Here is a 20,150-nt window from a genome sequence, read left to right as displayed (position 1 = left end):
AGATTCGAATCCTAGCAAGTCAAACTCAGCCTTTCATCCTTCTGAGGTCGATACATGAGTACCAACACAGGTTGGGTGATATTGTCTGTACATTTGTTCTAAGTGCTATACAATAACAAATGATTATCATTTGACCTTGGACGACTGCTTATATTCATGGTAATTTGGTAATATGGGCCTATACACACTGATAGTAACGATACATATCGTCAGGGCTTTAAGTGGGGTAAGAAATCGAGGGGGGGCCCTCATTTGCGGGCGTGGCTTGTGGGGGCGTGGCCTAAAACGTACGCAAATCGTAAGGTATGCACACATATATATATGCATGTTATATATCTGTGTGCGTACCTTACTATGGTTTGTGTACTTTGCAAGCCATCTTTTCTAAACAGGTACGCAAACAGATATATAACATGCATATATATGTATGTGTGTATACCTTACGGTTTGCCTAGTTTTCAGGCCATTTTTTTTTTTTTAAACATTTTGGTTTTATAAAAGATGGCTTTGAAAGTACACAATTCAAGCCATCTTTTATAAAGCTTTGACTACGGACAAAATTGTCCGTCGGCAAAGCTTTATAAAAGATGGCTTGAATTGTGTACTTTTCAAGCCATCTTTCATAAACCTCGAAAAATGTCAAGAATCCCCAGGTTCGCCGAGGGTTAAAGACGCCTCGGCGACCTGGGGAAACAAAGGGACAGTAACTGCCTCTGGTGACCCCTCGCGCGAGAGGTAACCAGAAGCAGTTACTATGACTTACAGAAGTGGCAGCCAGGCACAGCATCGCCTGACTTCATGGATGCATCCCGCCAATGTTGCGTGCAGTGGGACGGGGGCCCCGGCAAGGCCCCGGCTCAGTCCGACTTTTTGGAGACTGCCGGGGCACGGCCCCAGCAGGCCCCGGCCCACTTAAAGCCCTGCATATCGTGATCCTTTCTTGTGTGAAATGTATATCACATTACAGTGATATCGTAACCATATTTTTCATAGTGTACTTAGGAACAATGCTATGTGATGCCAGTTCCTGTTTTGTCAAGGGGTGAAAAGTCGTGTGCCATTGCATCCCGTGATGTCACTTTGGGTTGGGGTCACATGACATCACGTTCTGTGATGCCATCAGAGGTGAAGGGTCGGGTGATGTAACTTCCACTACCCCAGGCATTTTAGTGAAATGATGTCCCTGCTTTAAAGTACATCACACATATTTTAAGTCAGTCCACTTTTCTGGTCTCTATAAATATGACAAAGTTGCCAACATATGTGTCTTGATGTTTTAGTGTTTTCAAACCATTCATCAGAAAATTATCTACAAATTCGTCAGCAAAGGGTGTATAGATCAAAAGGGAATGTATAGTTTAAAATGAAGAGCACAAGTATTGAAAGAGTTCTAATTCACATCTCAGAAACATGAGGGGTGCTGTTAATTTTACTTGCAGATTTGCTTAAATATTAGAGTACCATTTTCAGAATCCAAAGTAGGGCTGATGTAAAGAATCTTGATTCATTTATGTATAATCAATGCTTTATACGTGCCAGAACAGTTGCCAGTGACTAAAAGGAAAATCAATGTGCTTCTGTTTGTAAAAGTTCAAAAGAGTATGTTTTCTTATGTTACCCTTTGGGTCAAGATTTCACACGTTAGTTAATTATTGTGCATTTTAGTGGACTGTGCCTTATTTATGATAGGGAAATATATACATACCCACATGTTTGCACGTTGTTTACTGTTGTTGCAAATATGTGCATCTAATTACAATTGTTTTAAAATAAGAAAACGTTCATAGATCTTATCTGTAAAATGTAGATTGTGGGATAATAAAGAAAATCGTTTTTAACTCTATCCCTCTAAGTGATTTCGATCATTTGTTTAATCTGTCCCTCTTTAATTTCTATTATGCTTTTGAGCTGTCCCAAACGTTGATTTGTTCATATCTTGAATCTGTTCCTTTCATCTATTTCTTTGATCGGTATAACCTGTCCCTTTTTAATGTCTACTATCCGTTTGATCTGTCCCTCTTTAATTTCTATCATGTGTTTGACCTGTCCCTCTTATTGGTTAATATGTCCCACTGTTAATTTCTATCATGTGTTTAATCTGTTTCACTCATTGATCCCTAGTATGTGATTAGTCTTCTTCCTCTCCCCTGCTGATTTCCTGTCTGATACTGCACTGGTCACCTGGATACCCTCTGATTTCGGGCCCAGGTCCCTGCCCGCCAAGTTGCACACCTGCACTGCCTCCCGGCAACCCTTCCACTTGGGTCTGTATCTGTAACCCTACATTCACCCTACCTGCACTTTTGGACACCTGATGTCTGCACCCTACATTCACTTACCCTTGCACCTGCTACCTGCTGGCCGCACCTCTTGTTATTGTTTTGATCCCATGTACATCACTGCCCCCTCCCCTTTTGGCACTTTTTCCCTGCCCCCTCCCCTGCACTTGCGCAATCTCAATGTCAATTGGCCTAGTAAGATCCTTGTCGCTGCCCTCCCTCCTTCCTTGCCTCGTCACGCCTTGAAACACTTGTGTATAGGCGTGTTACAAATGCCATATCATATCCACTGATTGATTCCAGCCAGGTGTTAAATCTGTCAATTTTGTTGATTTCTGTCATGTGTTTAATCTTCCCACTTTGATTTCTGCCAGGTTTTTAATCTGTCCCTCTCATTGATTCATGCAATTTTTTAAATCTGTCCCATTTTGAATTTTGTCATTTGTTTAATTTGTAATTCTCGTTAATTTATGTCACTGTTTAATCTGTCCTAGTTTGATTTTAATCTGTCCCTCTCATCGATTTTTATCATGTGTTTCATCTGTACTCATCATTGATTTCTGTTAAGTGCATAATCTGTCCCTCCATTTGATTTCTGTCATGTGTTTAAACTATCCCTCGTTGATTTCTGTCATTTGTTTAATCTTTACCTCTGCTCGATTTCTGTCAAGTGTTTCACCTGTCCCTCTTTGATTTCTGTCATTTGTTTCATGTGTCCTTATCATCGACTTCTGTTTTGGATTTTTCAGGGAGATCACCGTCTTCCCCGCTCACCCTGGGAATGGGCTATTGATCGGAGCATTCTGTAGCCCCAACTCCACATTTCTTTTGGATGAGCGAGCACACTTGACCTCGGGGCTGCAAACCCAGGAGAGGCACCTGTTCCTTTTCAGTGATGCGCTGATCATCGCCAAGTCAAAGTAAGGAGTTTCTCCTTTTGATGCCAGTGTTTACATCTGCAAGCTTGGATACTGGGTCTTCCAGCTGTACAATGAAATACACCCTTTTACACAGACTTCCTTTAATGGGCTTGTACTAAGTAGATTGAAATCAATGCATGTCAAATTAGTACCCATGTGCTGTGTTTCACACAGTCAGATTGCCAGGAATGTTTACACAAGGCTTTTCATTTTTACCCTACCTTCTTTCTTCCTGTCAGCTTTATTCCTTTGACTTTGCATTGTCTACGTTTGTAGCTGATCTGTCTGCACCCCAAATGCCATCACCGAAAGACAAAAGGAGCTTCCTCATTTGTAAAGGCCAAGCCATGTTTGGTTTTTACAAAGCCCACCATGGAAATAGAAAAAGAGCTTCCTCATTTGTAAAGGCCATGTTTGGTTTTTACAAAGCCCACCATGGAAATAGGAAAGGAGCTTCCTCATTTGTAAATGCCATGTTTGTTTTTTACAAAGCCCACCATGGAAATAGGAAAGGAGCTTCCTCATTTGTAAAGGCCATGTTTGGTTTTTACAAAGCCCACCATGGAAATAGAAAAGGAGCGTCCTCATTTGTAAAGGCCATGTTTGGTTTTTACAAAGCCCACCATGGAAATAGAAAAGGAGCGTCCTCATTTGTAAAGGCCATGTTTGGTTTTTACAAAGCCCACCATGGAAATAGAAAAGGAGCTTCTCCTCTCATGAAGTTGTTCCATTTGCATGTTCTTGATGACCATGTTTAGGTTTTACAATGGCCACCATGGAAATAGAAAAGGAGCTTCCTCATTTGTAAAGGCCATGTTTATTATTTTGCATATTTTGTGCTTGATTCCAGAGCCTGATCAACCTATGTTCACTGTGAAGAAACGACCCTTGCATACTGCGCTCCGTCTTTTAAATTGGTTTATGAGCCTTGTATAAGGGCTTGTATAGTTACTGTGGCACTTCAGCAGCTATAAAGTGTTTTTTTATTTTTATGTAACAGCATATATCAGCACTGCACCAAACGTTCTCCAAGAAGAGTTGTACAATCCATGACATATGTGACTAGGTGACTTAAAAGAGACCTGTTTTCAAAAGCACCTATTGGTGAATGATGACTAAGAACTGTATACTCCCAGGTGTGAAAACGGCAAGAAGATTGGAGCTAATCATTTTAAAGGACATTTTTTCATTTATTTCACATTTATAAAGCGCTCAAACAGCCCGCAGGCATCGACAGTGTTGTATGTATTTTATTAATACCATCCTATGAGTTATTTCAGTGCAAAGGTGCAGACTACAGAGCAGGGCAGCACCTGTGGGAACTGGGCACTGATGCCTAAAAGACACTTAGCTGTTTCATTATTTGTTTTGCTCTCCCTTCTTTCCCATATCGAGCTCAGAGGCGACCCAAAACTGGCATTTAGCAGTATATAAAAACATGAATAACATTTGTTTAAAAAGAAAATAAGTGACAGAGGTCTAGACTGTTTATTGAAAATGCAAAGTGCATATGTGTTGATAGATAGTGATTGATAACAGACGCCTGGAAACAGCTACTGTGAATAGCAATGGTTGAAGATGTAGTCGCGCTGTGCAGGACCATAATTAAGGCAGGTAGTGCTATGACATGCATGTCCACATCCTGCTCCACATATAGCAGTTGTCTGAAATAATCGGGCCTCCAGATGTTTTGGACTACAGCTCCCATCATTCCAAGCCTGCATAGTCAAAAGTGAGGGACCATAGGCGTGGTAGTTCCAAAGAATCTGGAGAACCATACTGTCAAATCCCCATTTGTAGTCATGTCTATTTGTCCTTAAGCGTTGAATGCATACCTTCCATTCTGGTCTGATGAGACATTACTTTGTCATGTCTGCATTTCAGCAAGAGAACCGAGTGTAAAAGATAGGACAGGGCTGCAGACTAATAGGAAAAGCCTACATTGTGAAGGCAAGTACCTTAACGCTCAGGTCAGAGATAATACAACCCTCTAGGGAAAAATGGACACGAGATTACATGCAAGGATAACCAGGTTTAATTGTACAAAAGGTAAGGGTGCCAGCAGAGCACTCTGTTGCACAAGAACGTTCTGCCTGCATGTTCATGAACTGTACATTATAAGAGTCCACAGCATCACTAATGACGTCAACACATAGGGCCTCATTACACGGATGGTGGAGAACCATGGCGCTATTAGCGCCATGGTTCATGCCGGTAAAATACCGGCACCGCCTTGGCGGAAAGGGGAATTACCGCCCCATTCCAAGGTTGGCGGGGCGGTAATTCCCCCTTCCACCATTGCCCTTCCCCATTCCCATTTTTGCCCCATAGGGCTCAATGGGAATGGGGAAGGCGCTAATTACGGTACCGCAAATTTCAGTACCGTAATTCGCTCCCTGGGTCCCATTGCGGGTTGGTTTTTAACGCCTGCAAAAAGCAGGCGTTAAATCCCCCAACCCGCAAAGGGACCATGTAGTAAGGCGGTAAGGATTTACCGGTACCAGTATTTTACCGGTACCGGTAAATCCTTACCGCCATCCGTGTAATGAGGCCCATAGGGTCTAAACCCGCAGAGCTGATTGGTGAGACCATATAAATGGTCCTGTTCCTTAGAGGATGCCAGGCTATGATTGGTTCCCATCTCCACCGCCTGTCTGTTCCAATGTGGGTCAGCTGGGCTCATCTCTCCAGGGTGAAGGTCAGACTCTTTACATGTTGCTGTTCCAAGGCTACTATTGTACCCTAGTGCTACTACTGCATCATGATGGCATGCACCTGGGAGGCTCGGGGACTGGCACCAATCCTGCTGACCCACACATTCTGTGCTCTGTCCATATCACACCCCTTCACACCCAAGGCTTCCACCCTCGTTTTGATCTATCATTTATCCCACCCTGTACCTCGTACTACAAAGGGTGTATTTATGGAAAGAGGTGAAATGGTGGTGCATGTTCAGATCTGACCATTGGTTTTATCGCTGTTGGGCTGGGGTCACTCACTATCATGGAATGTAGGGGTTCTAGGGCCGGGTCAGTGATATGTGCCAATATTCTTGGGTGGCTGGTGGGGTTTAAGAAACAATGGGAGGTTTCTGGGGGAATTTAGCAGCGCAGCTCTTCTTCCCTTCGTGTTTGGGTCTGCTCACGTCTCTTCCCAGAGATTTCTTTGCCACGCAGCCATGTAAGTCTGCCTTAGTCGTCCATAACTACAAAATGGTGTCTTAATGTATATTTACGCCCTACAATTATGTATCTGTCATTTACCCAATGATATGTTTGTGCTGGTTATTTTAGCACGGCCTGCCACACCCTGGTATATCAAACTGTCACCTATGGGACTCGCCTCACTCTAAAGCGCCTAGGGGGGTGGGACAGACTCATTTCCATCCCAACAATTGTTATAGCAAATTAGGAGTTGGCACTCCAAATGGGTCTGTTGGTGTAAACTGCTTCCAATATGTGATATTTTCAACGTGTGTACTTCATAATCCTTCGAAAGTTTGACAGGGCTGAGCTGTCCGTTTATCTATAAACTCACGCCACAAGGCCCTGGGATGCATTGCTAACCTTGTTGTGGAACTTTTACCTCCCAGATCCTCCTCCAGCCTCAAGTTGAAGAAGAGGGTCCGCCTCAGTGAGATGTGGATTGGCTCTTGTCTACAGGAAGTATCGGAGAAGAGGACAAGCAGTGAATATTCCTTTGTCATTGGCTGGCCGACCGCAAACTACATTGTCACCTTCAGGTATGTCTTGACAGGGCAGAGCACGGTTCCTTGCAACTTTCTGTGATTCTGGCAGGACTATTACACTGCTCGCCATTGGCTCAATGGTGTAAAGGCATAGTAAGAGGAGCTTGGGCTCTGCCACATTGGTGTCCTGCTCCACTTGTTTCCGAGGACACCACTGGCAGTCACTACATGCAATGCAACCGATGGCCATTGCCATTCTGGCAACGAAAAGTATAATACAAGGGAAGTCACGGAAGTGAATAGGTCTTTTCTCTACCTCCCCAGAGCTGTCCAAGAGAAGCCTTCACTATTCTCAGCATCAGGTCTTCTACAGTGATGCGCCTACAACTGGACATGGTAGTGCTGCCCGACAGAGTGTACACTCTGAGCATAAAACTATGACAGGCATGAGTCCCCCTAGGTCAGGGAGAAAGACCATGCAAGGGGGCTTCAGAAGGTTGGCAACATGCCAGGTGGTGCAGCGTTTGAATACACAAGAGAATTAGGAGAGGGTGCCGGTATGTTTTGCCTTTGTGGGGGCAAAAGAGGCATTTAATGGTGGTAAGAGGAAAGTGTCAGTTCAAGGGATTTGCTTTGTCTTTGGTCAACATGAATGTCCTCTGTGCCCACCACAGTACTCTGGAGACAGCTCAGGACTCTATGCAGAGCTGCTGTGGGGGTGGGGCGCATCAAGAAGGGTGTGCGTTCCATCTCGGGGTAACTGAGCAACAATTTCTCACACAAAACTCCCAAGAGGAAATCTTCAACTGTGCATCTACACTTCTGCTATCTTGTCCATCAAACACACATAAACGCAGACACACGCACACACACACACACTCGACCCACACAAGCACATAGACATGAGCACAGACATGCACACTTGAAAACACTTACACATATGCACACGCTCACAAGCGCACAAACACATACACACATACACACACAAATTGGCACACACCCACAAACATAAACACTAGTAATAATACGCAATAGATTGGCACTTACCAGGTTCAACCAATAGCAATATCTGCTGGTCATTATGACCTGTATTGGTGATAAGAAAACAGTTGTTGTTGGACATCGTTTTACCAATCGCTGAAGGAAGAAAATGCCTAGTGAAACATGCATTTGCTTTATGTGTTTTACATGTAAGTAAAGCTACATTTGAACGTGCCTCTATTAATTCCTATGGCTTTCTTTCTCAGGTGCACTTGATCAATTAAAAAGGACAAATGGCCGCCACAGTAGAGTGGTGGGAATTCAGGAAGTCTGTGGTGCTCTATTTTCATCATGACCAAGGCAGATCTAGGCCACTCTAAGCCCACAGTGGCTGCTGGCACTGAAGATTGTATAGTTGCTGGGTTCAGTTTGTAAAGATTTGCTCTGTAGCCTCCCTTATACCTTATTCGCTAAGATTGGACAGGATCAATCTTGGAACTATCAGGTGAATCTTAGAAGTGTGGGACTATATTTTAGTAAGATTTCTTCAAAATTGTTTAAGGAATCTCCAGATGTGCTCCAGTGCAAACTTTGGCGACTCAGCTATCTATATGCTAAGTCTGTTGAGGGCTACGAATGCACGCAAACACACACGCACACACACACTCACACAAGCAAACACACACACACACAAACACACATACAATATGCAGATCCATCATATAGAAGTTGGATTGTGGGCAGGAAGAATGTGGTGCTCTTTTTGAGAAGGTGCGCTTAGTCTTCATGCCACACCATTTACCGCCAATTTGGTTGGAAGCTGAAGCCAAGTTCTGGGTTGTGAAGACTGCATGTGGGCGGGCCAGTCTTTACAAATAAGGGGTGAAAGGAGGCAAGTAGAAAGGAACCGATCTGTTCAAGCCCTCATTGTTATGATCCATGCGCTGATGAATGGGGCATACTGCTCAGAGGAATTACTATGTGATTGCCATACCTGGTTCAGAGACGCAGAGTAGGCGAGAGGTCAGATTCCTGCAGTGAAGCACTGCAGATCCGAACTCTGCAGGCTTTGACAGTGCCACACAACAAGTGCCCATACCAATGAAGTAAGACTTAAATAGGCATCACGAGGAGATGAGGAGAGCAAGGCCAGAGCTGTCCTTGAGTGGGCTGGAGAGCACTGGAATCCATCTCAGTGGAATTGAGTTGTAGGGAGGGTGGATCCTACTCTGGTGAAGTGAAGTATGGGCTGGATGGATGCAGGTACCAGACATGTGTTTACAGCTTGCGTGCACCAGCCGCCTGTGTTCTAATGCCAAGGGGAACATGAGAAAGTGGGGTTCTGTAAATCTCACAGCGCGCCAAGGGAGATGGACTCAGGCACAGGGGCATGCAGGGCTGGACTTTTCTAGCTCTTCACATATCTCTCTAAAAAGCAATTCAAAGGCCTACTTTCCAATAATATAGCCCTTTAAGTTGCTCTTACATAAAGTTTTAACCATCAGTACCGTGACTGTCGTAAATAGCGAAGCTGCCTTCAGACACCCCCACACGCCGAGTTCAACCATGGTCACAGGGACAAAGAACTGTCATGTGTGTTTTTAATGTCTTTTTTTCTCCCTTGTAATTGGCTCCTTATGTACTGGATTGCTCTAGCACAGCATTATATAATCATGAATAAAGTTTGGAAACGATGCCGAAAAAATTGGTAACATATGGACGGGATAGGGAAACACGGGTGGGATGGCAGTGCTAAGACTTGCAGAGCAAGCAGCATGTCAAGCCAGCTCAGTGGATTCATGCACCTGCTAAACGATTTCTGCTCAACATGCTGATCTAACTTTTTGAGTAGGTTTATGGAAACGTGTATCCCCGGTGCTTGGATACCAAAAAAGGACTTCCCATAACTATCTCAAATGTACAAAGACGATCAAGACAACTGCTTCCAAAGGGACTTTCCAGCAAATAAGATTTAGTTATTCTTCTAGCATTCTATCCAAAGTGATGTACATACAATATTTGTATGTACGTTTATTATTGCCCAACTGAAGTTGGTACTCATTGATCAACCCCAGAAGGATGAAAGGCAGAAAAGGATGAAAGGAAAATCAGAAAGCAAGGTTCTGCCTGTTAAAAGCATGCCACCACATGGCCATTTCCATCTCAGCTGTCTTCCTCGTCATCCAGAATATCAGCACAGGAGATGGCACTGTGACCTTATCTAGCCAGGGAATCGTGGTGAGTGCAAATTTTGCACCCGATAAATATTATCTTATAGGATAGCAGGAAAAGAGTAGCATGAGATGTATGCAATAGCTCATATCAAAACCAAAATAAATGATACAACTCATACAAATGGGAATGATCAGATTTTGTTTATTCCCATTCGGATTATGATATGATATGATATGTTATATGTATCACGCTCATACACGAGTGTTACATTGACAGGCGTATGCAGCTGTAATGTCTAGGGTTATCACAAGAGTTTAGGATAAACGACACTACAATGCGACTTTACCGGCCAGCCCGGAGATGTGACCATCTGCATGTAGTCTAATAGTTTGATGTCATCATACCATTACAACTATAGTTAGCTTGATCAAAAAATGTTCACCAAATCCCTTATCTGATCTGCCTAATACCAGCTCATGAAGTTGGATTTTGAAGCTTAAAACCTGAAAATAATAATTCTGAGTAGTAAATCCTATCTAGGTAGATGTGACAAACACTTGTTGCAATATTAGTCTGCCACAGTTCGATTCATTTTGTTTTTTGCCAAGAAAGTTGGTTTCTTATGTCTTATTCATACATATGCTCAGGGGTTGACTTTCTCATTTGCTCTCCAATGGGTTGCTTGGCCTTTAAGGAGGCAAAGTTCAAGAACTGCAGTTGCTTGTGTTAAGAGGGAGAACAATTGTGTGTACATGCCAATGAAACAACAGATGCATATAAAATAGTTAGAATCCAAGTGCAAATGAACCCTTTCGTAAGGCCATTGCCCATTAGTATGCAGATCCTATAATTCTGCACCCTTAAGTTTACACACGTTATTGTGAAGTTTGACAATAGGTTGCAGGATCCCAAGTGGAATAATCCATTCTTGCTCCTTCATCTGAATGGTGTGATGATTGATGATCTCAAAGGCTGTCCAGAAGTTGATAGATCCGTAGTGGAACAGCCTTTGGCCCCATCAAGTAGCCCCTAGTAACAACTTCAAAGAGAATTGCACAGTTTACCGATGTGGAGCTGATGTTTCCAAATGACCTAGGCTGATTGGGATGTCAATAAGTCCAAGACTGCAAGCAGTTCAGAATCAGTTTGGTAGAAATATGGAGTCCCTATCAAGTACATTGAACAATACCTAGTTTGAGGGAAATTCTGTGGTCCTCGTGTCCTTGTTTTATGAAGGCAATGTAAGATGTTACTTGTTAAGATGGATTTCTAAACTCTGTCCTGGAGGGGCAGAGGTTCAGAAGGCCAGCCTAGTTTCTTGGAACAGGGTAACCTCTGAACAAGCGAGACCAATCAAGGTAGCGATCGCGGCGATCAAGACTAGGTCTCAAGAGGGGGTGAGGGTGACTGAAAGCCCGCAAAGAGCACACAAAGCAAGGAGCTTACAAATTACTCCAAGCAGGTGTTATATTAAAAATATAGACACATTTATTACAAGGCCTTTGTAACATTGACCATATTAAAGAATCACGATAAAACTCAAGTAAACCAACACATCACAATCAAATACAATATATATACAATTACAGAAGGGTCTAAAGTGTTAGAAACACGAACTATGCAGACCGCCTAGATGGGGAGGAAAACAGGCAGTGCAAGTAATCGTTAGACCCAGTTCGCCTTCAGAGGCCACCTAACTAGGAGGAAGTCCGAGCCCTACGAAGAGTGGAGCCTTGTGCTCAAAAGTACCTGCACACACTGGTGCCGATGGGCCAAGAGGAGTCTCTTCAAGGAAGTCAGGCAGTTCAGAGCGGTGAACAAAGGAGGGCGAACAGATCTCTGCTACTCAAGTGCAGCCTCCACTTGTCGGCAGAAGCAGAGCGCGAGTGCGAAGAAGGTGTGCTGTTTAACACAGCGAGGAAAAGCTATGGGCTACTGCAGGAGTGCGACCAGTTGCTAGCTTTGCTACTCACCGGTCCCCGAAGCAGGCAGACCCAGGCTTCTCCGCGTCAGGTTCAGTACTGGCAGGTTCAGATACCAGCAGTGGATGTCTCGGCGTTGTGTAGATTCCACGGCAGCAGAAGTTAGAGTTGAGGATGTCCCAAACGCAGTGAACCCGCACAGATTGTTACCACAGCAGGGCAATGAAGCGGCTGTGTGTATTTCAGCCCAATGTACACTTCTCACTTCAGACCTGGGAATGCCAAGTGTACGAATCGTGTGAGAGTGTCAAGGACTCGGAATACAGCAGCAACCTGACTGCGGTTACAGAGCAAGACTCCTGGGTAAGCTGGTCAGTCCACTGGATGGCCCAGAAACGCTTTCGAAGGCTTACGTGCAGGAGATGATGAAGATGCCGAGAATAGTTGTTCCCACTATTCCAAAGGGTCGAAGTACCAGTACAGGCCTTCTCGTTCGATCAGAGGCAGAATGGTTTCACAGGGCGACAGCAGTGCAGAGGAGTAGTCCTTCAGCCGGTCACCAGCGATTCCTCGGTTCAGCCTCTTAGTTGTAGGATACTTGGCTCCTGTATCCGTCGTTCGTGAGCACCCAGGAGATCAACATGGTAGTGGTGTTTCCAGCCTCCTCTTATCCAGGGTTCACATCGCGCCAAAACGGAGAGGACCCAATGGGAGATCTGCTCACAAAACACTCACACCATACGTGGTCCTATCACGGACCACGGTGGTCCCAGGCATTCAAGACACACTAGACTCTCTGGCACCCAGGATTTGTATTGGGACCAGACATCCCAGCCCACATCCTGGAGGCGCACACAAGGGATGCAGAAGCCCGCGAAAGAATCTGTTTTTCGCAGGAAAGTACATGCCCAAATAAGGATAGCCCCGGGTCGGCTCGACCTGGGGAAGGTGTAGGGGCAAGAAGGTCAATGGACAGGACAAAGAACATCGTGGTTTGGCCATTTTGGAAACCAGGCCACCCATTTTGGCCAAACGCGAGAAGCACGGTTAACAGGGCAAAAGGGAGTTCAAAAACACAAAGAAACTATCGCTGCCACCAGTCCCGTCCGTGACATACTTGCACAGTTCGTTATAAATCCATTGAGAGTTTCTAGGGCCTGTAGAATGACTAGAGACCCAAGAGCGCCTTAATGTAAGTTACGGTGCACTCTTGTGTCATGTTGCGCGAAAGCTGCAACATGCGAAAAGAACTACGGAAAACAACGTTTCCCGGTACTGACTGTCTTAAGGGCATGTTTCCCCATAAGCGAAAGCCCAGAGGAGTGCGGCGGAAGGCTGCGCTGCTCTGGCAAAGTCTAGATCAGGGTGAAAACAACAGCAAAACGTTTAGGGGTTGCCACATGGAAGGAAAATTACCTACAATTAAGAAATCTTTCCTAACATTACTGTGTTAAGATTCGGGGGTGCACTATTTTGATGTTACAGCAAAATAGGATAATAAACCCCAGAAGCAAGTTGCTGAGCTAGGTTTTTTTTAATGAGACATTTGATGGCCTAGAACTCTTGAGGATTCACTTAAAGAGGAGAGTTTGTCAATTTCAAGACTTATTGACACACTACAAACGATTCACATACAGTGGCCTTCAAAGGTGTCAACGTATGTGGAGCGAATTAGGAGCATACAGTTTCTGAATGAGATTTTCCCCATTTGGAAGAAAATCTCAGGGAGGGGCACTGGTAGGTTTACAACATCCTGCAGCATGAATTTACAGTGTCCAGGTTCAGGGCATTGCAAATCAGAGATATGGTCCACTGGAGTACATGATGTTGGCCTATTATGTTGTGTTAGGTTTTGGCATGGTATCAATTGGCATGATATACTAAGTTGTTCTGAGTTGTTTTGAGGTGTGATTTGTTATGTTTTGCCAAGCTACTACATTTATGTGTATTGTTTTGTATTTTATTTGTGTTTTATATAGTGCCCTTAGCCAAGGCGTTGTACAGAGTGTCAAATAACGGTACAATAAAAATGAATAAAAAGCAATCTGTCACATTAACCAAGATGAAGAAGATGGGATTTGAATGACTTATGAAATAAGGAATGGGGAGAAATGGAGCGAAGTGAGAGTGGAAGAGCATTGCAGTGAAAAGGAGCAAAGAGGGCAAAAGACCGAAAGTGGGGCTTGGCCCAGGGAGGACGTGGAACCACGAGAATAAATTGAGAAGAAGAGCGAAGTAATCGAGAGGGAGTATGAAAAGAAACCAGAGAAGAAAGACAGTCAGGTGCAAGACCATACAGTGACTTAAAAAACAGACATAAGAAGTTGAATTTAAGCTGAGAATGGAAAGATAGTCAACCACAAGTAGAGAGAGAAGAAATTGAGTCACAAAAAGAAAGAAGACGGATAGAGGCTTTGAGAGCAGATCTTAAGCGGGACAGATGTGTAAGTGGAAGACCAAAAGGAGCAGGAGAACAATAAAAAAGCAGAGAAAAAATGGGAGAGGATATCAACAGTTTTGTAACATGAAAAGTTAAGAAAGGACAGGCCTTAGAAACATTATAAAGGTGAAAGCAACAGGCGAGCGAAGACAGAGATATGATAAGAAACGATAGACAAGAATCAAAGTAAAGCCCCAAATTAAAGGCAGTAATAGAAATAGGAAGCTGGGATGGGGGAATGAGACAAAAGAAAGAGCAATAGGAGAAGGAAGAGTATTAGCAGGAAAGAAAAGAGCTTAAGTTTTAACTGCATTGAGCTTGAGATAGTGAATTGCCATCCAATATTTAATGGCAACTAAATAAGTAGAGAGTTCAAGGTGAATGTCAGAGGAGAAAGAAGAAAAAGACAGAAAGAGCTGAGTGTCATCCTCATACAAGTGATTTGATAGGCTGAAAGAGGAAATGACTGCAGCAAGGGAAGCAGTGTAAAGCGAGAACAGAAAAAGGCCTAGAAGAGACCCTTGGGGAACGTTGTGAACAAGAGAGAAAGTGTCAGAGGATTTACCAGCCCAAGAAGCAGAAAAGGTTATTTGGGAAAGGTATGACTGAAACCAGGAGAGAACAGAACCGGAAAAACCAAAAGAGGATAAAGAAATCAAAAGAAGAGAATGTTCAGCCGTGTCAAAAGCAGCTGAAAGATCCAGCGGAATAAGAAGAGAAGGTGCTTACAGTTGTGTTCGGGGAGTAATGAGTTCCGGGCAGAAAGAAGAGCAGTTTCGGTAGAATAACAAGGTTGAAAACCTAACTGGAAATGTGGAAGGATAGAGGAATTGGAAACCAAGGTAGAGACTTGAGAATACACTAATTGTTCAAGCAGTTTAGAAACATAGGACAGTAATGAAATAGGACGGAAGTTAGAGACAGGCAGAGGGTCAGCAGTAGGTTTCATGTGAATTGGGATAATCGAGGCACGCTTTAAAAGATAGAGGGAAAGTTGAGGTCATAAGACAGATGTTGAAAAAGGAAGTAAGATAGGCGACAAGAGATGGGTACACTTTAGAAAGGAGTGTTTAGAGAATAGGATCCATGGGGGAGGCAGTGGGATGAACTTTGGCCAGTGAGAGAGAGAGAGAGAGAGAGAGAGAGATTTCCTCATTAGTAATAGATTTGAAGCTGCAGGAGTCAGAAGGGACTAGGGTAGAAGAAGTACGAGGAGGAGGTAAAAATCGGATTCCTCAATATCATAACGAAGAGAGGCCACCTCTCTCTGCCAAAATATCAGGAGCTGGAGGAGAGAGGAGGCGTGAGAGTCTGAAAGTGGCGCCAAGGATTAGTAAATTGAATGTGTAAGAGATCGGAGGAGCAAGAGCATTTAGCTAAGAGTAGGCAGTTATCATAAAGAGTGTGATGAGAAAAGTAAAAAGAAAAAATCACCGTGGACTTAGATGTAAGCCACTGTCTTGAAAATTCTGCATTTAAAAATATCTGCTTATGAAGGAGTAAGTGGGAGGAGAGGAAGCAAAGCAGAGTTTGTTATTAGTGTGCCTGTGCAATGCAGGCATGGGGTTACTGTTGTCTGTATGCCTAGTCTTTGCGTGCGGTGTGTTTTGAAGGTTTTTGTTCTGCAGGACAGAGCCCTCCACAACCGTGTGGATTAGTGTAGGAATATGGTGAGTTGTCAATACTTGGTGATAGTCCTAGGGAGTGCTTGAGTTGTGTGATACATGTTGCGCGAAGGCTGCCAGGTAGATGCAGGGTGCTAGTGTTCATTTGGGTCAGTATCAATTAGGACCGGGGATAAATGGTAGGTCACGGATTAAAGCTGCATGCCCTACTTATCTTGGCATGGTTCTCTGGCATGGCTTGAAGTGCCTGCCTTGGGTCTGTGCACGTGCCCACATCACATCAGACACCAATTTATCACAGGATAACCTGACAGAGCTCAGAAGGGCACTGTGACGTAGCGACTGTAATCAAGGCACGACATGGATTGTAACGTGGCACAGATAGCTTTATCGAGCGTATGTTGATGGGGCATCTCACACGCGATAGTAGCTGACCTTGACACAGGCAAACGTAGGAATAAGTGTAGCTGAGCTAAACGCAAACATCTTACATACCCGTACTGTGATGTAGGGGTCCCCCCTTTCCAGCATGAGACAGCATTTTCCCTCAAAGGGAGCCGTAATGGTTGTTACCAGGTCTGGAGGTCAGGGCATGTCAGTTATGCCTTAGTCTGTCTGCGGGGTATTGTGTGTCATATGGGGCTGAAGGTAAATAAATAGCTTAAATAAGAATGTAAGTCATTGTTGGTGAAGGTTTTGCTTACCCAATGTTTTCCAGTTTAGTGAATGTTGTTTTAGTTACATTATTATTTTAGCTTTGTCAATCAGCCCCAACATAATAATATTTATTATAGGTCAGTGATAGCCGCCCCTATAGTTAAGGTGAGTCAGAGACACATAGGAGCCCCTCAAAATTCTATTGCTAATAACTTTTGATTTGGATTTTGCTGAAATGCTGAAAGTGATTAAAGGTCTGCGGGTCCCCCCAGATTGCATAGTGTCATAATGATTCATTAGAAAATGAGAAAGTTATTAAGCGTCTATTTTTTCATTTTTTTCAAAAGTGCGGCCAACTTCCCTTTCAAAAACGGTCAATGTATGCTAAAGCGCACAGCCTAATCCACTTGACGGACAACTTGGGCATAAAGCATTGACCTGCGATCCATGCATGGTTTGTGGTTCTTCCGTGCAGTGTTTTTTTTTTATTTGACGTAGAAGGGGTGCCCTCTTCCCCACAAAAATTATAGTTATATCCCTCATAGTGGATTGCAGGATCATGGTTTTCAGAAATGAAACAACTGCCATCTATTTTTTTCTCTCGATGCGAGATATTCGAAGCAATAGACAAGGTTAAGGGAAAATGAAAAGCAGTAAAAAGCAATTTGCAGGTCAACAAACATACAAATGTCGCCAGTGTACAGTTGGTGGCATGGCCAGTGGACACTGAGTGAAATTTGGAAGTTGGAGGGGGTGTAGGGACCAAGTTTGCAGCACAAAGCTTTCCATAGCCTCTGCTATAGCTGCGAATAGCCTCCATCTCGATGCAAACGGCTTCACAGAAGCAGCGTGGGTTCTGGGGTGAAAGGGAGAGGGCAGGGGAGTTGAGGAAGCCGTCTTGGGGAAGAGCTTCTACAGATGAAGGGGGCAATTGGTGAGGGCCGGGTGGGCAGGAAAGCATTTCTTTCCTGCTGTTTTGACGACATTCATGGCTATATTCGAGGCAATGAAGGTCTACGGATAGCCGCGGGTATGTGTAGTTCGGTATGCGCGGCTATATGGTTTGGGGTGCCACTGTTTAATATCTTTTTTAAAGTACTTTGTTTAGGTATAGTCTCGTTGGGGTGAAAAATCACTGGCTATGGCAAAATGTGTTCTGTGATGTCATCATTGTGCTCATAGTCTGCCCAACAGGGGGTGCAAAGTTAGGGTGGCTTTAGCTGAATTTCCAGGGTTTTGTTGCATTAAGTTCTCACCTTAGCGTCCCTGCAACTAAAGTTTTTTCCTCTAATAAATATATATATATATATATTTATATATATATACATGTATACATATATGTATTGGTCTGATTTAGTAAGCTCATCTTACACCAAAAATAACTTCTACTTACACTATTTTTATAAACTACTTATTTAGCTTAATAAATCAGAACCATGTATATTTTGTCATACTTTTGTGGTGCTATCTCATCCCTTGTTATATTATATGGTTTATTGTATATTATGTTTTGTTACGTCCCGGCATTTGATATTATGTTGCTTTGTGGCATGACATCCTTCGGAATGTTATGTTTAGTTGTGTTGTGGTCTGCTATGTTATGTTTCGTCATGGTTTAATATGTTATACCATGTTATGCTATATGTGATGTCATATGCTTTGTCATCTAATATGGCATGGAGTAAGATATGTGCAATGCTATATTATGTATGTGTCTGTCTGTGCTATCATGTTATATAATTCTATGTTAATTAAAAGTGATGTGGTGCAGGGGGGCGTGGTCATGAAGACGTGAGCTTCGCAATATGGGGAAGGACAAACCTAGAAAAACCTCCACCCAAAGCAGGATAGAACAGTATGCAACCACTCCGCTGTCTAGATCACCAGAGAGATTAGCATCGACCGAACCTGACATCATGGAGGAGGACTTCTCCCTCAGGGATGTGATGGGCGCCATTGCCAGCTCCAGGACATCAATGGAGAAGAAAATGGACGCCATTGGAGCTAAGGTATCCCTGTTGAGACATGACTTGCAGAAGCTGACCGCACGCACCGGAGAGGCGGAAGCACGCATATCGGTGACCGAGGACAATCTACAAGGTGTCAACCGCCAGATAACCACCATGCTACAACAAATGAAATCCCTAGAGGGAAGAGTAGACGAAAGTGAGGGTCGATCAAGGCGCAATAACGTCCGCATCCTAGGCCTGCCGGAAAAAGCTGAAGGAGAATGCATGGAGCTGTTTTTTGAAAGATGGCTATTAGACATATATGACACTGAATCCTTTTCCAAATTCTTTTCTATCGAAAGAGCCCAACGCATTCCAACAGGCAGGGTCATCCCTGGGGCGCCACCGCGTGCGATCATAGCAAGACTTCTGAACTATAAAGACAGGGATGCCATACTACAAATGGCAAGAACGAAAGGGTCCATCACCTATAACGGCTCGAAGATCTCCTTTTTCCCTGACTTCACTAGAGAAGTCCAAAAAGCGCGCCAATCCTTTGACCCACTTAAAAAACGCCTTCAATCGCTTGGAATCAAATATGGTCTGATTTTCCCTGCTCAAATCAAGATATACTACAAGGGCACAACAGTACACTTTTCGGATCCCAGAGAGGCATGGAATTGGGCAGAAAGGCACATTGAAGGCGATTGGAACAGAAAGAAGAAGGCTGGAAACGACCGTAATAGACCACATCCAGAAAGACCACCGGACAACAGTCCACCACAGCGGCAGGAAAATGTGCCACAACAGGAAAACGTATGACGGAAACGGCAACAGAAAAGGCAAGTGAAAACACGAAACACAAAAGAGAAATGAAACCTGCTAAAAACAAGATTCACATGGCAGAAAGTAAGTAATGGCTGGCGAATGGAACCGTCCCGCCCCCCCTTTTGGCAAGAAACGAACGTACAACGATAGGCAGAGCCCTAGACTGCCTAGATATACTGTCTAAGTAAAGTTTGAACTGTTAAGGGCGACAGATGCTTCGGTTGGGGATGAAGTATGGGGAGGGGGGAGTTTGGCAAAAATTTACAAGTTGCAAATACTCGATGAAGCACTACATATTACATAAAACAGTGACTAATCGACTAGCAATCACTGCTCCCTGCTGCGAGTCACACGCGTCCAACGCCCCCACTATGGGAGGCTCCATTGCCAGCTGGAACCATACACATGAACGCAACTCTACAAGACAATAAGAATAAAACATTAAAACTACTCACCTGGAACGTAAATGGCCTAGGAAACAGCCTGAAAACGAGGCTGGTGAGACAGTTCCTGAACAGGCACAGTCCGCATATAGTCTTCCTACCAGAGACGCATCTGGCGGGTACATCCAACGCACTATTTAAACGTTCGAACTATCGCACAACCATACAAGCTGGTTTCACTATGGGTGCCAGAGGGGTATTGATATTAATCCACAAAAGATTACCGCTCACCCTCACCAAAAC

General features: G+C 43.9%; 1 protein-coding gene across 2 annotated transcripts in view; it reads left to right on the top strand.

Moving 5' to 3' along the window:
• The window catches only part of LOC138480760 (rho GTPase-activating protein 20-like), a 477,633-nt gene that overhangs the window by 358,470 nt on the left and 99,013 nt on the right, over positions 1–20,150 (top strand). For both annotated transcript variants that reach the window (XM_069612494.1, XM_069612495.1), the window contains exons 3-4: positions 3,029–3,199; positions 6,792–6,941. In XM_069612494.1, the coding sequence (XP_069468595.1) occupies positions 3,029–3,199; positions 6,792–6,941 (321 nt within the window). The remainder of the gene's footprint in view (positions 1–3,028; positions 3,200–6,791; positions 6,942–20,150) is intronic.

The sequence above is a fragment of the Ambystoma mexicanum genome, chromosome 5p, assembly GCF_040938575.1.
Source record: "Ambystoma mexicanum isolate Mex_15411 chromosome 5p, UKY_AmexF1_1, whole genome shotgun sequence".
NCBI lineage: Eukaryota > Metazoa > Chordata > Amphibia > Caudata > Ambystomatidae > Ambystoma > Ambystoma mexicanum.
This window is presented reverse-complemented; position numbering and strand designations above follow the sequence as displayed.